We start from the raw sequence: 17,779 nt of genomic DNA on the forward strand, positions 1-17,779 counted from the left end.
CGGAAATGTGAAGGGGTTGGATGCTGAGAAGGAGGCGTTCCGTTTGACGCAGGATGTTTGTGCTTTCACTCACAGCAGAGATTAGTCCGAGATTCACAGCCAGCCAGTCACTTTTAAGGGCTTTTATATCCAAGATCATGTTCAATTCAAATTAATTTATAGGCTACACGTTGTTTTAAAGCAGCGCAGAAAATCACAAGTGAATGTGTCCAAGTATAGGCCTAATATAATGGATAGGCCAAGATAATGGAATTATACCGTAAGCCATTCAAAAACATTGATTCGTTTGGTGTACAAAACATTAATTTATCGTAGCGGTCGGAATGACGTTGATATGTAAAAATTGATGGCCTGAAGTCGTAAAAGCATCTGCTAAATGCATAAATTAAGTATTAAATTATCATGAAGTGTGTCTGTCTGCCTTTGTTTATAACATAATGGAAGCAAATAAGGTGCCAGAAGGGGTTTGACATTCCCCGGGTATTAAGACTTTTGTGTCTTAATAGTAAAATGATGTCTCTTGCTGAAATATATAATACAAATATTTACATTATTTAAAAAATTCCACATCTGACAGAAAGACAAACGTTGTTTTGAAAGATGCACACTATATACAATCTTCAATTCCATGGGGACCCATATGGTCCAGGCCCCGAAACTATCAGAAATGCAAAATAAATACAAAATTGTAAATATATATATATTTTTTTTTAATCAGAAATGTTCACATATATGCATTTCCTTTATCAGAATATGTAATAGCCTGTCCATATATTAATTTCTAATATTTGTTAACATTTCTGTACACGCAAATATATTCGATTTCTGTATATGTGGCCTAAATCTATTTTAAATCATTCAAACATTTAATTGATGCTCTTTTTTACTACTTCACAATTAAGTGATTAAATATTCGTGTATGTAAATAATTATGTAAATAAATGAAATCTCCACATGTATAAATGTTTTCATTTTATATAGATTATAATTTGCCCCTTTGTAATAAATCAAACAGAAATTGAATAGAGAAAAATGTAAATAAATTAATTAATTAATTAAAAAACTGGTAAAAATCTCCAGATAATGTGGCTTAAAAGCAGTGTATATAAATTTCCATTAACATAAAGAGTGCATTTATCAACACCAGTTCATCTACGTACCTCTGGGTACTTTTGTGGAACAGCGTTTTTACGTACCTTCCTGCACGTTTCACCCCGGTTTTTAAAGAGAAGTGTCCACTGAGTGGCGCTAAAACATAGGTTCAAAACGCCAACCTTGGTACGTTTTTATTACGTTGATATAGGCTTGTATTGGTGTTTTTTTTTTTTTTTTTTTTTTTTTTTTTTTTTTTTTTTTTTTTATTAAGTTGCTTTAGGTACGTATTATGGCTATTCTATCGTGTTGGACATATGCCATACATTAAACCCAACCCACCTTATAGTGTTATATAAAAACACATTTGGTAGCTAACCGATCTTTTGAATAAAAGATGTTGGAGTTCACTCCCTCTATTGTTCATTTCTTTTGGAAACTGCAGTGATATGTTCTTATTGGTACATATTTCGAGTCTCGCGAAAAAGTGCCCCCAAGTATGTTTTTGCCATGAAACCAGCACATGAACCGCTGATGTTTCCGGCACATAAATTAAAAGTTGGGTCACAGAATTCGGCACAATACAGGAAAGAAACAAGATTGTTAACAAGGAAATGTTTTGAACTTTGAATTGAATATAACCAAAAAAATAACTTTACCATTATTCTGATGCTTCATTTCAGAGATCAATGCATTGACTAGCAATGACACCTGTCATGTGAAATCCCCTTAACCACTGAAAGAATTCTATGACAAAGATATGGATATAAATATGTGGGACATTATGCTTCACACTGGTGCTGTACAAAGTTAAACAAATCTCAAACCTATGGTCAGATCACACTGACATAAAAACTCGATGACCAATCTATTTTTTTTTTTGGTGCATTGCCTATTCTTGCAATATTCAAGTGTTCATACAGGGTTCATACACCTTTTACAAAGTCAAATTCAATCACTTGTCAAGCATTTTCAAGGTGCATTTCAAACTTTTCCAGCACTTTACATCTGTGGTAAATTGCATGTTTACATACACTTGAGCTCTTCACTTTAAATCAGATTACTTTGTTCTATTAAAAACCACCTGTCTTGGTTGCATATAACATTGCCCTAATAAATCGCCAACATACATCAATTATAGCATTTATTTGTTTATTTCTTTAAAGAAAGAATTTACAGGGAATCAGCAGGATTTTTAATAAAATGTAAGCCTTTTAAAAACCTGCACAAACAAGTATGAGAGGGGTAGGGCAATGGTAACAAATTAAATCAGGAGCCCTTAACGTTTTTCGGGGCAAGGACGTGGAGCAGTCCCCCTGATACATCATGCATAAAATACAACGCTACATATTAAGCATATTGCATTCAATATTAGATATTTTGACTAAGAATAAATTACATTGTTACATGTATATTATGTTCAGACAGTAGATCAGAACTATGCACATTATTGTTGTTGCATGGATCACTGCCTGTATATCACCTGTTAAAATGCATCTTAACAAAACAACATGTTATGATAAAAAAAAAAAACATTCATTAGTTGTTTTAAGTTGTAAATTATTTTAAAGGATTTGACTAGTCATGCATTTTAATGTTACTAGTCAGACATTAACACTAATCTGAACTTTACAAGTTTATTAAAAACCACATTTTAATTTTACTGTCAGTGTCAGATGGACAAATAAAGGGATGATCAGAGAGAGAGGGAGGAACAACAAACTTTGGTAACACTTTACTATAAGGTTTCATTTGTTAACATTAATTACATATTAGTTAACATAATAATTATATATCATTTATAATGGTAGTTATTATTAAGTTTAAAATGTAGCCTACTTACACAATATTGTTAACATTATTAATATACTGTGAATTAACATGAAGATTTCATTTACTGACTTTAAAAAAGATTAATAAATGTTGTAAAAATATTGTTAGTTCATTTTAGTTAATCCATTTCCTAACAAATGAGATTGTTGTTAAGTGTTACTGATGATCAATAATGAATATTTTGTGTAATTTATGGGGTTTAAATCATACCTGTAAACTCACATTTCGGCCAGGAAAGTTTTGATGGCGCTTTCTTTTCATATTACCTCCGCATAATGCGTGTGATAACATAATGTTTACTTCATGTAACTGTTCCACAAGCGCCACCTTCTGGCAAAAAAAAATAAAATTATTTTGCATATTCACTTATATTCACATTTTACGCAGAACTATGGTGGCCGAGAGAACTCAACGCGCTGCAATTTAAGAAAACACATGCAAATCGAAAAACACCAGCAAATAAAAAAAGAAGTGAAGTGAAGTGACATCCAGCCAAGTATGGTGACCCATACTCAGAATTTGTGCTCTGCATTTAACCCATCCGAAATGCACACACACAGAGCAGTGAACACACACAGTGAGCAGCCATTTATGCTGCGGCGCCCGGGAGCAGTAGGGGGTTCGATGCCTTGCTCAAGGGCACCTAAGTCATCGTATTGAAGGTAGAGAAAGAGCTGTTCATGCACTACCCCCACCCACAATTCCATCCAGCCCGAGACTAGAACTCACAACCCTTCGATTGGGAGTCCAACCCTCTAACCATTAGGCCACGACTTCCCACGAAAGATATAACGAAACGCGCTGCAAATCCTCACAACACATGCATATATCGAAACGCATTATATGCATGTGTTGTGAAGGATTTGCAGCACGTTTCGATATATGCATGTGTTGTGAGAATTTGCAGTGCGTTTCGTTATATCTTTCGTGGGAAGTCGTGGCCTAATGGTTAGAGGGTTGGACTCCCAATCGAAGGGTTGTGAGTTCTAGTCTCGGGCTGGATGGAATTGTGGGTGGGGGTAGTGCATGAACAGCTCTTTCTCTACCTTCAATACGATGACTTAGGTGCCCTTGAGCAAGGCATCGAACCCCCAACTGCTCCCGGGCGCCGCAGCATAAATGGCTGCTCACTGTGTGTGTTCACTGCTCTGTGTGTGTGCATTTCGGATGGGTTAAATGCAGAGCACAAATTCTGAGTATGGGTCACCATACTTGGCTGAATGTCACGTCACTTCACTTCTTTTTTTATTTGCTGGTGTTTTTCGATTTGCATGTTTTTTTTTAATTTGCAGCGTGTCGAGCTCTCTTGGCCACCATACAGAAAGTTAACTGGCAAGAACTTCAGCAAGGTAAAAAATCATAATTTGACACAATTGTAAGGAAGTTTCAAAATAGTTATCTGTGGCTGGGGGGGGGGGGGTAGCCCAGGGGTCTCAGGTTATCTCAGGGCATTGGTCATCAAGTGGTCTGCTGTAGCTGTCAGAATGGCTGAGTGGTCTGTGCCAGACTCAAGACATGTCCCCCTTCTCAGTTGCTGAGGTTTCCGGTCTCCAAATGTAGGCGTGGGTTTAAATCCCACTTCTGAAAACAGACTTTTACTGTGAATAGATAAAAAGTAGCTCAAACGAAATTAAAGCCAACGTTATCATTTCTATATAGGATTTCTACATGGGGGAAGTTCAGAATCTCGGCACTGGGCAGCACACCTGCAAGCTGCGACCAGCTTACCTCAGTTCACCCCCTAACACGGCTCATTTTTTAGCGTTATGATAAGTAGCTTCTAAATTGCACGCTGTCACTTTTACAGTGTAGCCTGTGTTTTTGTCTCGCGCGCTGCAGCATGCATCACTGTCCCAGTACACTCTCTCCTCCCTATTCACAGCATGGAAACACTTTCTCTCTACACCACCCCTTATCACGTCCCATTCACAGCATCATGGCGTTTGAGGGTGAGTACCATCACTGACCAGCGTGGGTAGAGTACACCGTGATCTTTATACCTAACAACGTAGAACGGAATGGGTCTGAACGTACTTTTGCGCGAGACGATTAGGGATGTTAAACGTAAGCGAATTAATTATATGATTAAGTGTAAGTTTTAATGCATTTTGGTCACTAGCTGGTTTGTGCTAATGCGGACACAGCCATATAAATTAAGCGTATTGCATGAAATAACAGCTAAATGCAACACAATAACGCTTTTTAAAATTAGGTAAAGTCATTGAAAAAAATGTATGAGCAACGAGGGCAAAATCCTGGATTTATAACATGGTTTGTTTGTTTGTTTGTTGATATTATGTCATCGCGTTATGAAATGACCAGTGTGTTTATAGCAGCATGTGAGCCGTCTCCATCTGTTATTCGTGTCTTTGACCCTCCAGGTGGTCCAATGAAGTATTTGTAATACTACAAGATGGCTTACTCGCGGATACATTGTCATCTGGTGTGATTTGCCATCAGTAAAAAATAAATAAATAATATTAATAATAAATAAAGTGTCATTAAAAAAAATTGTTAAATATGCTATTGCTTTAATAATATGGTACTGGATAAACTTGATACATATAATTACCCTTTCCAAAACATGGCAATACCATGATATATATTGTAGTGCGTTTATGAAGACCAGTAGCTTACATGGTCAGATAATTATCTGAAAGCGCATTCTGTTAAAATCCAAAGACACTTTTAATAATCTAAATAGCTTGTTATCTTGAATAATAAAAGTGTTAAATGCCAGATTCAACTCTAACTAAAGAAACTGACAATAATATGGTGAAATTGTATTTAAAGTGTAGACTGTAAATTCGGTGACTTCCATTCCTATTTTTCTAACTTTGCCATTGTTGATCTTTTCCCTCCAAACAATGACCATGAACTGAAGTTGTCAGGTCTCAGTAGTTAGTGTAAAAGTATCATAAATAAATGTGTGTGTGTGTGTGTGTGTGTGTGTGTGTGTGTGTGTGTGTGTGTGTGTGTGTGTGTGTGTGTATATATATATATATATATATATATATATATATATATATATATATATATATATATATATATATATACACACACACATTTGTATATGTATATTATTATTAAAAACATAGCAAAATAATTCAGCACAGCAGAGACTGGGATACATTGTGGTATCGGCTTAGTTCACTCAGCTAACCTGATCCATTAGTCTAGTGGAAGTCCGTGCTGTAATTATCAGCCTGCAGTTCTGTATAACCAAGCAGGACCGTAACAAGCATAGATATTGAGGCAGATGTGTACGCCCGAATATCAATACTATCTCAGAAATCTTCCTTCCTTACATCCTTACAGTCAAGTTTAGTTTGGTGACCAGATCAGCTGATTTAAAGATGGGAAGATTTTATAGCAAGTGGCTCACCCACAGATAAAACTATAGCTAAAAAAGATAAATTAAAACTTGTTTTTAAAACTCATTTAATATTTTGAATATTAAAGCTGCGGTAGGGAACTTTTGATGCTCTAGCGGTTAATAAACAGGACTGCTTGCGTCTTGCGGAAGAACATCGTAGCCGGAACTACTTCTCTCTGTTTATGTCTATGAAGAATCACAAAGGTACTGGGTTACTCCGCCGCGGTATCCCCGAAGCAATCTAAAATAGTCTGAATATAAACACTTATTATAGGTGCACCCTAGTGATTCAGGACAAGCTAAAAACACGGTTTGGAAAATGGATGCATGGTGTACTCGCTTATTATGTTAATTTTTCTACATTTCGAACACAAACAAAGTTACGGACCGCAGCTCTGATTGGTTGTTTTTTAACGGGAGCGATGTATTTCTGCAAATGGCAATAGGAGCACTGGGAGGAGCCAGAGGAGCTTGATTTTTTTCACAGATTATCTGTCTCATATTCTACTGTCAGGACATAATGACAGGTTTAATAAATATGTAAAAAATATTTTTTTACAAAAGTTCCCTACAGCACCTTTAACCGTAGGTCGCGCACAACCACCATGTTTGTAGTTCTCAACCGAATCATTCGTCAAAGTGCAATGGATTGTGGGTATTATAAACCATTAGCGCGTGCACAGATCCACACTTCAAAAATCTGTCTGAGGTTGTAGACCATCAAGGGACTTCTTGCATACTCTTTTCAGCATACTATGCTTTGGTACACACTTATTCTAATCTCACTTACTATTTAGGGTGGATAGTGTGAACATTGGGATGCAGGGAGAGTGCTTGCTTGCCATTCTGTCCATTTCCTATTTCCTGTCATGTGATCAGTCTCATGACAGGCAGACCCAGACTCATTTAAAGACATACACACATTAAAACAGGTAAGAGGAATTTCATGTAAATCCATACAACTCGAATATACATAAAATCATCATAATTCATACTGAGTGAATTTAAACACGTGACAGTGTCACAAGTGCGTGTAAGAGAGATATGCATCATCATTAATCGGACTGTCACCGGCAACATTTTAACAGCTGCTTATTTTGAACTGTGTCCCCGTAGTGCGCATGTAGAATATGAATGTCAAGTCGATGACGTCAAAGAGCGTTAGTAGGCACTTTCTTGATTGCAAGTGCTGTTTCCTGTCCTCAGGTGGGGGGCGGAGCTGTGGTGTTCATGAACTCATCTGCGCTAGAAGAGGTGAGAGCATCTTCCTCATCCATGATAGCATGCACCAGTTGCTCCTGAATATTAACTGTGTTACTGCTTTATCCTTTTTAACAGATAAAATATTTTTGTACCCCCTCACCTCCCTTGTCCCACACTTCTATCAATTATGAATGACCTATCAGGTTTGGTGAACAAAAACAAGCGTCATTATTAATTCACGACAAAGGATTGCGTTACCATGAGAAGGAAGACCTCTGTGTAAACAACACAATTTCTACTACTTAGTGGCTGATATTTAAATAAGCATGTCTTTGTCTCCGTCTGTCACGGCCACAGAGCAAAGGGGAAAATTAAGCGTAGTTGCTTTGCCTCATGGGATTTGAGCTCATATGGATTAGCAAATTTGCACTTGCTTGCATTATCACATCATGGGGTAACTCGTAGATCTAAATTGTATACTGTGAAGTACAAGTAGAAAGATATTTTCAGTATCTTTCTACATGTACAGTACAAATTGCCATTCAGTGCTTTTATACTCTAAACTTGGTGGTGTTTCAAGTGAGCACTAATTAGTTTATTAGGAACATATCTTCAAAATTATTCTGTATTAATAATCTGTCAGCCCCATGATATCCCTGTCTATCCATGGTCCAATTAGCATGTGGTCATGTGTTTGCCTCTTATATACTAGTCAATCCAGTTTCAGGTTAATGTAGGGTAGGTTCCAATGGAAGGTCCAGTGGTATTGTGTGCACAAAGTGTGAAGGGGCATCTAGTTACCTTAGACTAGTGAATTATTCAGCACTGGGAGAGATAGATTGAAGACAGTGCTATAGATTCACTCATTGCAAGAGATGGAAGGCAACCCTTTTAAACATAACTGATCTATGAGGAATAAAAAACATTGGCAGACGAGAAATAAAGGTATCGTTGTCTACATACTGACTAAACAAAGAGATTATTGGATTTAAGAGATATCGAAGGACTCCTGTTACCTGCAGATTCTGGTAATGTTTGCTGGAGTGTTGAGTGCTTTTACTGTTTATTTCTTTCTGGTCGTAAAGCAGAGTTTGGTTTAAATAAACTGTAGCGAGTGTATACTTCATGATCTGTTGAGGTAAGCAGAGTAAGTCTGTGTTTTACTCTCATGTTTAAATAGGAGGTATATTGAAGTTTTATATTCAAATCTTTTCTAAGTATCTGAAACCTAGACACATGAAAGGTCTATATGAACAGCTTAATAATGTGTTAAACTTAACATTCTGTCATCGATGGAGTGCAAAAATCTGTGACCACTTTGAAAACAGTATTTGTATTCATCTATTTTGCTATGACATAATCTGAATAAGAAATGTAGATGTTTACTATATATGAATATACTTTTTAAAAAAATGCATATTAAATCGTACAATGCAAAATAGAAGCATCTTCAATAGTGGTCATAACTTTTGGTCCCCCATTATTTTGGTCTATACATTTAACTTGTAAGTGTTCCTGTAGCTCAATTGGTAGAGCATTGCCTTATCAAGCGCAAGGTTGGGGGTTTGATTCCCCGGGAACACATGATAGGTAAAAATTGATAGCCTGAATGCCCCTGTAAGTCACTTTGGATAAAAGCGCCTGCTAAATGCATAAATTTATCTAAAATTTAAATTTAAGAATGATCTATAGGGTACAAGAATAATGTAGGATTTAATTTCTAAGTAAGTAGCAGTTGCTCTCAGTGATCTTATGCAATATATGGAGGGCATCAAACTGTCTGAAAGGGTAGTCATCCATCCATTTTAATAAAACCACAAAGTAACACGGCAGTGTGATTTGCACCACATTGACTCTGCGACTAACTTTTCCTTAAAGGAAATGAGACTAAGGTTCTGATACCTCACGATAGCATCCGTCACCATCTACAATGCTTGTCTGTTATCTAGGTGGATCAAATTCTCAACTCTTGACCTTTACTTTCTCAGCTTTTATCCTCCAACCCTATGCTTTCTCTTTCTCTCTTTCTCTTTTTTTCCTTTAGTATCTCCTGAACTGCTAGGTGTCCTGTCCTCCATTGCTTTCTTCATGGCCGTGATCGCTCTGTTTTTTCTTTACCTCAGCAGCAAGCTGTCAGTGGAGAGCCCAAGCAGTGATCTGCCACATTTTGAAAGTTGTAACAAAGGTTTGCAAGGTAAATACTTAAAAGAGTTTTCAATGAATGCATTCACTGTTTGCATGTATATGGCCATGTGTCAAATCCTGGTTAGCAGGCTTTGTAAAATTTTAAATGGGTCTAAGAAATGCTATACTATGCTATATTCCTTAAATATGACATGCTTACAAACACATTGTTACTGGTGAAAGATCCTAATGATTAATGTGCCAGCTGACTCTTCAACAGAATTTGTGGTCAGTTAGCAGACACACCAAAGGCACAAAGCAATGGCGTTTTTCAAGAGCTTCCAACAGAGCCTTCCTTCTGTCAGTTCCCTCCTGGACTCGGTCTCAAACACCGTCTCAACTGCCGTGGACGATTTGTCCTCTGCAGTGAGTGACGTCACCTACACTGTCAGTGACCAGCTAACGGAGCAGGTCAATACGATCATCAACAAAGTACAGACTGAAGAGGATGACAAATCCAGGAAAGAGGATTTGGGTTCTTCTGAAGACATCCGAAAGGAGAAGAGGACCAGCAGGCTGAAGCGTCAGGAGACAGAGGGTAATGCTGCAGACAGTGGAGAAGGAGAAGGTCGAAAGAGCAGAAAATCGAAAAAGAACTCTATGTGGACTATTGAAACAGATGAAGAGGAAATAAAGAGGGAAAAAGAAAGGCAAGAGGAAGCAAGAAGAGCTGAGGAGGAGGAGTGGGAGTGGGTTTACACCCCTGCTAAAGGTTGGTATCGTAAAAAGAGGGACCCAAACCAACCACAAAGCCTTTCTCCGACCTCAGACAACAATAAAGGGAACAGTGACCAAGCATCAAAAGAGGCAGAGTCTGTCGCCCAGGAAGAGAACACCTCCTCGTCTGGCAAACACAAGGATGAAGGTGACCACCACAATGAAAATGCTAATGGGATGCACCCGGGTAATAGTCAGAAGAAGCAGGATTCTCAGGAAATGTCTGGCGATACTGATACAACAGCATCAAAGTATGAAAACAATGCAGAGCACAGTAGTGTTGAGGAAGATGGTACAGGCAGAAAAAAAGACAAAGGAGGTAAAGGTGAGACTGGATGCTGGACTTGCTGTGTTGTGCTTTTCTAACGGGATGGTTCTATTTCTCTGCTTCTCTTTGATTTTTCATTGCTCCCTTCGTTCCACACTAGGTTTCAACCAAGGACACACACAAATGGACCTTTCTCTTTATAATACTTGCTGTCTTACTCCTGACCAGGGCCGTTAATGGAAGAACAACCAGGATAATAGTCATGTGATCCTGGTGTCCAGCTAGGTTTCTCTATGGCAGTGGTTCCCAGACGTGATCCCAGAGTACCCCCTACCCCAACCCGATCTGAGAGTACCAGAATCCATTCACTTTTTTCCTGCTTACATGTCAGTGGATCATATCCGAGTTGTGCCACATGGATGGAAAAAATTGTCATTGGGTCTCTTGGACCATAAGGTGAATGCGGCCATAATATGCAGATTTGGAAATACTCCAGGACCAAGTTTGGGAACCACTGCTTTATGACATAACCTGCTCAGTCTTGTGCCTGGAGATCTATCTTCCAGCATAGTTGACATTCAAGCTTAATTAAATACACCTTACTTAAGCTACTGAAGACTTTAAAGAACACTTGATAATTACAAATATTTAAGTTGGAAACAGTTATTACTTTTGAGTTTAGAGCCAGTAGTTTTGTCTCAAAAATTACACACTTCACCTTTTTCTGGTGAATTCTGTCACTCTCATGTTGTGCCAAAGCTTGCTAAAGCTGTTTCTTTTTTTCATCAAACACAAAAGTAGGAATTTTTGAATACTGGATGTTAATGCAGGCTAGATGCAAGCATCTGGGGAGAATTCACAAGATTATTATCTGTCGCATTTTTCTGTCTCTTCTCTGCCTCTTGTACTCCATATGAATCTATCACATCAATCATGAAGATGTTATTTTATGCTGTGTGTGTGTGTGTGTGTGTGTGTGTGTTTCCTTTTTGAAGCTGGTAGCTATGAAATCTTAAAATATCCGTCTCCTTTTTCATACCCCTGATCCGCAAAAGGTCTACAGTAGGATATTTTAGAGCATTTTTAGAATCTGAAATTGTAGATCTCCATTCTTTCTTAGATGGGGGTTGTCCAGAGAAAGGATCATCTGAGAGTGAAGACGAAAGTCCAAAAAGACACAAGGATCAGCAGAAAAGTGGATGGAAAAACAAAGATACTGAGAATGAGGATTGCAGCAGTGAGGCCTCTGCTGAGCAGGGTATTGTACACCATCTAACTGATGAAACACTCTTAATTATGTGGTATTTGGGATGTAATCTTTTAACATTTTTGTCTCACTATTCAGTTAAAAGGAAAAATGGTTCAAGTTCCCTGAATGAACTTCAGCCTCCACCGTACCGGGACAAAGACGATCTCAAGAGTGGCTCTAGGGGCCGCAGTGACTCAGCAGAGGGCAGTGGGAGTGAGGTCAGTGAGGCCAGTGAAGACGCTGAGGACACAGAGAGTTACCTGAATAAGGGCTATGAAGAGGACGCACCCAGTGACAGCACCGCTGTTTTGGGCCCGGAGGTGAGCGACTCGGCCCGTCGTTTCCGGTGTGTTCTTCTATGAGAATCACGGCTCTACCTACCGATGCTCTTATTCACCAATGAAACTGTTGAAATCCACACAAAGTGTTGTTAATATGTCTCCAAGAGAGCTGTACACTGTAGTTAATGTAAACCAATATTTGTAAAGGTTTTTTTTTTCACAAATCCATGTTTTTTGACATGAGATTTTTTTTTTTTAAATCCATTTTGTTTTATTTGAGTCTGTGTGTTCATCCACAACAATGCTTTTGCAATGCCAAACTGATAAACTCTTCCCTGTCTGTTTGGATTCCCATTCACTAGTGTCCTCTCTAAGACTCTTGTGAAGTAATGTTTTCAGCTGATTATTAAAATTTCATTTCATTGTCACATGAGTCATCTCACTGATGGTTTTAATTATGAGGAGCAAGAAGGACAGTTCAGGGATTCTCAGGCTGGGGTTTGGTTCATTCTGGCCACATCTGGTAAGTTTGCATTTGAGCTTGCCTGTGATTGGAGACACTAAAAGCCTGAATACTGACATAGACATCTTGTTCTATACGTGAAGCCAGGCTTCTTTGGTGTGTGTCATATCATGAGGAATCATATTCCTTGATCTATGGAAATGAAATTTCATAGTGCTGTATACAGTAATGCTCAGTATTCAAAACTTACTTCCCAGTCCAAAAAGAGCATTTATTGAAAGCATAGCATTCAAAACTATGATAACTTTCTGATGTCAAATTGATGCATTTCAAAACATGACCATTCACATACCTACCAATGATGACTATTCAGTGTTTCCGAACTATCCGTGTTCATTTTGCTATTGGAAAACGTAAAAAGTTAGCCAAATGTTGGTTTAGCACCTACCTCTCTGCATAAGCGTCCTGCTAACCTTTATTCTTAAAAAGGTTCCTGATTATTAATTAACCGTTTCAGTGACATTTCGGAGTGGATTATGATGCCAAACTAAATGGGCAGATTGGAAAACGTCCATAAAAAAAGAAAATTATGACATCAAGACGAATAAGATAACTAAAAATATGATATGACCTCCTTAATGATCTTTATAGAACCACCTTGTAACCAACACAGGCACCCTCAAGAACTTTGACCTGTTTACTTTCTAAATGCAGATCCATAAATTACCATTTCCTCTATCCCATCTGCCCCATCTTTCCCTTTCTCTCACAGGACAGCTTACTCCCACCCCTTCCAGAAACATATGAACCAGAGGCACTGGGGAAATATGGCACACTGGATGTGGCATTTGAATATGACCCCAGTGAACAACGGCTTGCGGTGACGGTGACCGCTGCCACAGATATTCCAACCCTAAAGAGCACAGGGAACATTTCTTGGCAGGTCCACCTGGTTCTACTGCCCACCAAGAAGCAGAGGGCCAAGACAGGAGTGCAGAAGGGACCCTGTCCCGTCTTCACAGAGACGTTTCGGTTCTCATGTGTTGAGAAGGAGGCCTTGGGGGACTATGCAGTCCGGTTCCGTCTCTACAGTGTGAGGCGCATGAAGAAGGAGAAGGTCCTAGGCGAGAAGGTGTTCTACTTAACCAAACTCAATCTGCAGGGCAAGCTTGCTCTGCCTGTTACACTAGAACCTGGCACATCCGTTCCTGTAAGCAGTGTTTGCGTACATGCGGTATACTTTTTCCATAGCCAATCCGATTTCAGAGTCAGAACTATCCATTTTATAACGGTAATCCATTAATCTCACTATATTTCAGGGCTGTGGTTCAGTGGTGAGTGTCTCTCGTAGCGCGGGAGCTCTGTCGTACCACTCCACTGGTGAATCCTCCACTCCAGAGCTTCTGTTGGGTCTCCTCTACAACTCCACCACAGGAAGACTGTCTGCCGAAGTTGTTAAAGGCAGCCATTTTAAAAACTCTGCCACCGATAAACTGCCCAGTAAGAAATGCAGGAGTCCACCTGCTTAATCCTCTTAAAAGCAAACCTGTTTCATGCATGTGCATTCTTTTCCTGTGTTCTGCTTGTAATTGAACTGCTCTCTTTTTATCAGTGACTCTATTTTCTATCACATTCCCTTTTTTCTGTGTCCTGTCCTGTAGTTGGCCTGTTTTGTTGTGTAAAACGCTTCATTAGTGGGCAACTGTATATAATGAGAGGTAAGTTTACTGCCATGTCGAAAGCTTAAAACCACCCATTTAACATTCTCCTACTTTTGTCTGCTTTACTCAACTGCATCTACATTTTACTGTGCTCAGTCTTGCAGTGTATGTGTTCACTATTTCTTCTTTGCTGATTTGTTGAATCCTGTAGAATACATTTAAAATGTCTTGACCTAGGTCTATAGTAAATTAACCCCGAATCATGCTGGGAGGGCAATACAGTGTTTTAAAGTATGCAAAATCTGCTGTGAGTTCATGTTGCCCTCCTGTCATATCTTTAAAGAGCTACTAGCCAGAGTTAATAGACATGTCAGCAAACCAAGGAGGTAAGGTTTGGCCAGTTTTTATGGTCGTGTTAGTCACTGCTGGATGTTATTTTCCTGTGGTTCTAGCTCTAGAATAATTTGTCACATGACATTTATGGCTCAGTTCATTGGCTCAACACAGTGGCATACTTCTGGGTCCCAAGCAAGAAGTGCTATCGAGAATGGGAATGCTAACGCTTAGATTTTTCTCAGTCGACCGATTAGCCAGACTATGCAGAAAGTGTGATTTCTCAGGACACCTATTTCAGTGGGTTTCAAAGGGTTGTAGAGGCATGGGGATATTTATGAGTGGTTAAAAACCACTAACTCACCAGTAGTGAATCCTAGTTTGCATTCTAATGAAAGCCATACACAACATAAATTTTAAATCTGTTGGATCGCTGTTCCTTTCACTCCACATGGCTGATTGGGGTTTCATGAAGTTTCTGTGGTTTGCACATTACACGACGGATCGGCAACTGGGAGTCACAGAAAACAATATTTCATAAGAAAGAATCCCTGATAACTCAGTCTTGTTTACAAAACACGTGCATGAAGAGATACGGGGAATGGCATGAGACTACGACTCCTCCCCTTGAAATTTCCCTTGCTCAATATCTTGCTCTTTCATTGGCTGTAGGTTGTTGCCGATGTCAATTCCAGTCGAAACACATTTCACACTGCAAGAGACTGAGATGCCTACGGGTCCAGATATTTAGCCTGTTAAATATTTCTCGGGCAGCAGCGGAAATATCTTTAATATTTCACACTATCCAATCGCCGCTCACTCAAATGAGCACTGATTGGCCTCAGATTTGGGGCTTTTGTCTGCGGTTACCAAAAAACATTCAGCAAGTGAAAATCGGGCCTAGAATCATGTATACTCAGTATTAGTCTACTTGTGCTAACTTAAACTGGAATGGTGATGCCAAAGTAAGTTTAACTTTCATTCTGGTTGTTAGCATCTTGCTAACCTCATTACCCTAAAGATGAGTTAATGTTTCTAGATTTAAACACCATTAAAGCAACTTCACCTCACATTCACTGATCAGTTTTACAACAACAACAACAACAAATGTTTTTGACAAACCTCTGAAAGTACTTTTGGTTGTGCAAGCAGCTGTGCAATGTTGAATGCATACTTGGAAAATCCTCGCGAATACACACTGTAGTATGATTTGTGTGTAAATCATGATTCGCCGAATATCTCCATGGCTTTTAGTAGTGTGCTACCAAACTACTTTTTCTATTGCTGCAGTATAGAGTGTATGTGCATGAAAATGTATGCATGATGAGGTCATGTGATAATGTTCTGCGATTATATGCAGGATAGATATATAGTGCACAATAGAACGGTAGTACTATCTAAACATAGTTCATTTGTTTAACTTGGTGCATGAGCTCAACAACACCACCAGGTAGTGCTAACTCACTTTTCCCCTTCCCTTTCCATCAGACACTTACGTGAAGCTTACAATGCTGGACTCCAAAGGGAAAGAGATGTCTAAATGTAAGACCTCCGTCTGCCGTGGCCAGCCCAACCCAACCTACAAAGAAACATTTGTCTTCCAGGTGGCGCTGTTCCAGCTGTCTGAGGTCACCCTGCAGGTGTCGGTGTACAGTCGGCGGAGCAGCATGAAGAGGAGAGAGCGGTTGGGTTGGGTCGCTCTGGGCCTCAACAGCACCACAGAGGAACAGGAGGAGCACTGGACCCAGATGAAGGAGTCCGAGGGACAGCAGGTCTGCCAGTGGCACACGCTCCTCAATTCATAGGGGATCAGGGAAACAATGCAGTATGGTTTTTGTCCATCTGACGGTTTAGTAGGACAAAATGAGTACAAAAGGATTTGTTCACCTTAAATTGAAAGTTGTTTCCTAATTGACTCCTTCGTGTTGCTCTGAACCCGTCTTACTTGCTTTCTTCATGAAACATTATCTATCATATGGCTTCAAATGACTGGCAACTTGTCATTTTTGGGGTTTGGTAGCCCCTTTATATTGAAAAGTATCTTCAGAATATTCTTAGAAAATAAAGTTTTGCGTTCCATAGAAGAAAGTAAGTCATAGGTGGTTAAGAACGGCATGAGGGTGAGTAAATGATGACAGAAGAGTGATTTTTAAATGTGAACTATTCCTAAAGTAAACTTCTGCAAAATGTGGTGGGCAAATTAGGTCAATTGTTGCTTTTCAATAGTATACTGATGCATGAAGCACCACTTACTCTGCAGTTACTTCCAAAACAAGCCAATCTATGTTGGACATCATGGCAAATCTGTGTTTAAAATTCAACAAACCGGACTCTGATGTGAAATACGCATGGGGAGGTTTTTGTCATGTGTCATTCAGCTGAAATTTCCAATCGCATCCTACTGAGATTTAGACTACATTTTGCCCACTGAATTTGTACAGTAGAGGAATCCTCCATGTTGGAGGTGCTGTTGACTTTCTAGAGAGACTGTTTTCCTCAGGATAGCAGTAATGGACCTGATGTTTTTCACAGTGTTGGGATGGGAAAGCTGAAAAAGACGTCTTATGACGACATTAGAGCATTGAACTGACCAACTGCCATTGGCACTGCCATCTGTACCAATCATTTATTCCCTACAAAGCATAACTGTAACTGTACTGAATTACTGGCAGTTGCATAAGCATTGAAACTACTTGAGGTTTAGCCTTTGTACTTGACTTGCAAATATGCAAATACAAATATGCACCGCATGGTAACTGCTAAAGCATCAAGAGAAACGTTCAGAATAAATATCGGACCAAAGCGCAAGACCACATACATAATTCTGCTTTATGAAGGGATATAGGGACTATTTCACACCAGCATTATTGAAAAATATTTTATTTAACATGAGAATGTACAAAAAAGTAGGGCTGCTGAAGACTGTCTAAATGTAACTAATTTTACAATAACTGATGTCTAAATGTAACTGATGGAAATTTGAACAGTTTATCTCATGATTTTTGTTTTCGTATCGTGTAAGCTAATGCTGCATAATGCATATGTTAATGCTGATTCAGGTTCATTTTTAATCTTTGAACACTAAACATTTAATAAAATCGGAATTTAGAAACGCTTAA

At 38.9% G+C, this 17,779-nt stretch overlaps 1 protein-coding gene across 11 annotated transcripts; it reads left to right on the top strand.

The window, feature by feature from the left end:
- Positions 1-4,752: 4,752 nt before the first annotated feature.
- syt14b (synaptotagmin XIVb) lies at positions 4,753-17,779 on the top strand. 11 transcript variants are annotated; one of them, XM_026233727.1, is made up of 10 exons: positions 4,755-4,874; positions 7,099-7,233; positions 7,508-7,555; positions 9,549-10,730; positions 11,794-11,931; positions 12,019-12,242; positions 13,439-13,876; positions 13,986-14,166; positions 14,328-14,384; positions 16,149-17,779. In XM_026233727.1, exons 4-10 carry the CDS (start codon positions 9,950-9,952, stop codon positions 16,463-16,465), a joined length of 2,136 nt encoding a protein of 711 aa, XP_026089512.1. In that variant the 5' UTR covers positions 4,755-4,874; positions 7,099-7,233; positions 7,508-7,555; positions 9,549-9,949; the 3' UTR covers positions 16,466-17,779. The 11 variants fall into 11 exon arrangements, with proteins under 11 accessions (XP_026089521.1, XP_026089520.1, XP_026089512.1 ...); XM_026233728.1 differs by lacking the exon at positions 4,755-4,874 and adding an exon at positions 4,881-4,989; XM_026233736.1 differs by lacking the exon at positions 7,099-7,233 and having other exon boundaries at positions 4,753-4,874; positions 16,265-16,412.

This window comes from Carassius auratus, chromosome 45, assembly GCF_003368295.1.
Source record: "Carassius auratus strain Wakin chromosome 45, ASM336829v1, whole genome shotgun sequence".
Lineage (NCBI taxonomy): Eukaryota > Metazoa > Chordata > Actinopteri > Cypriniformes > Cyprinidae > Carassius > Carassius auratus.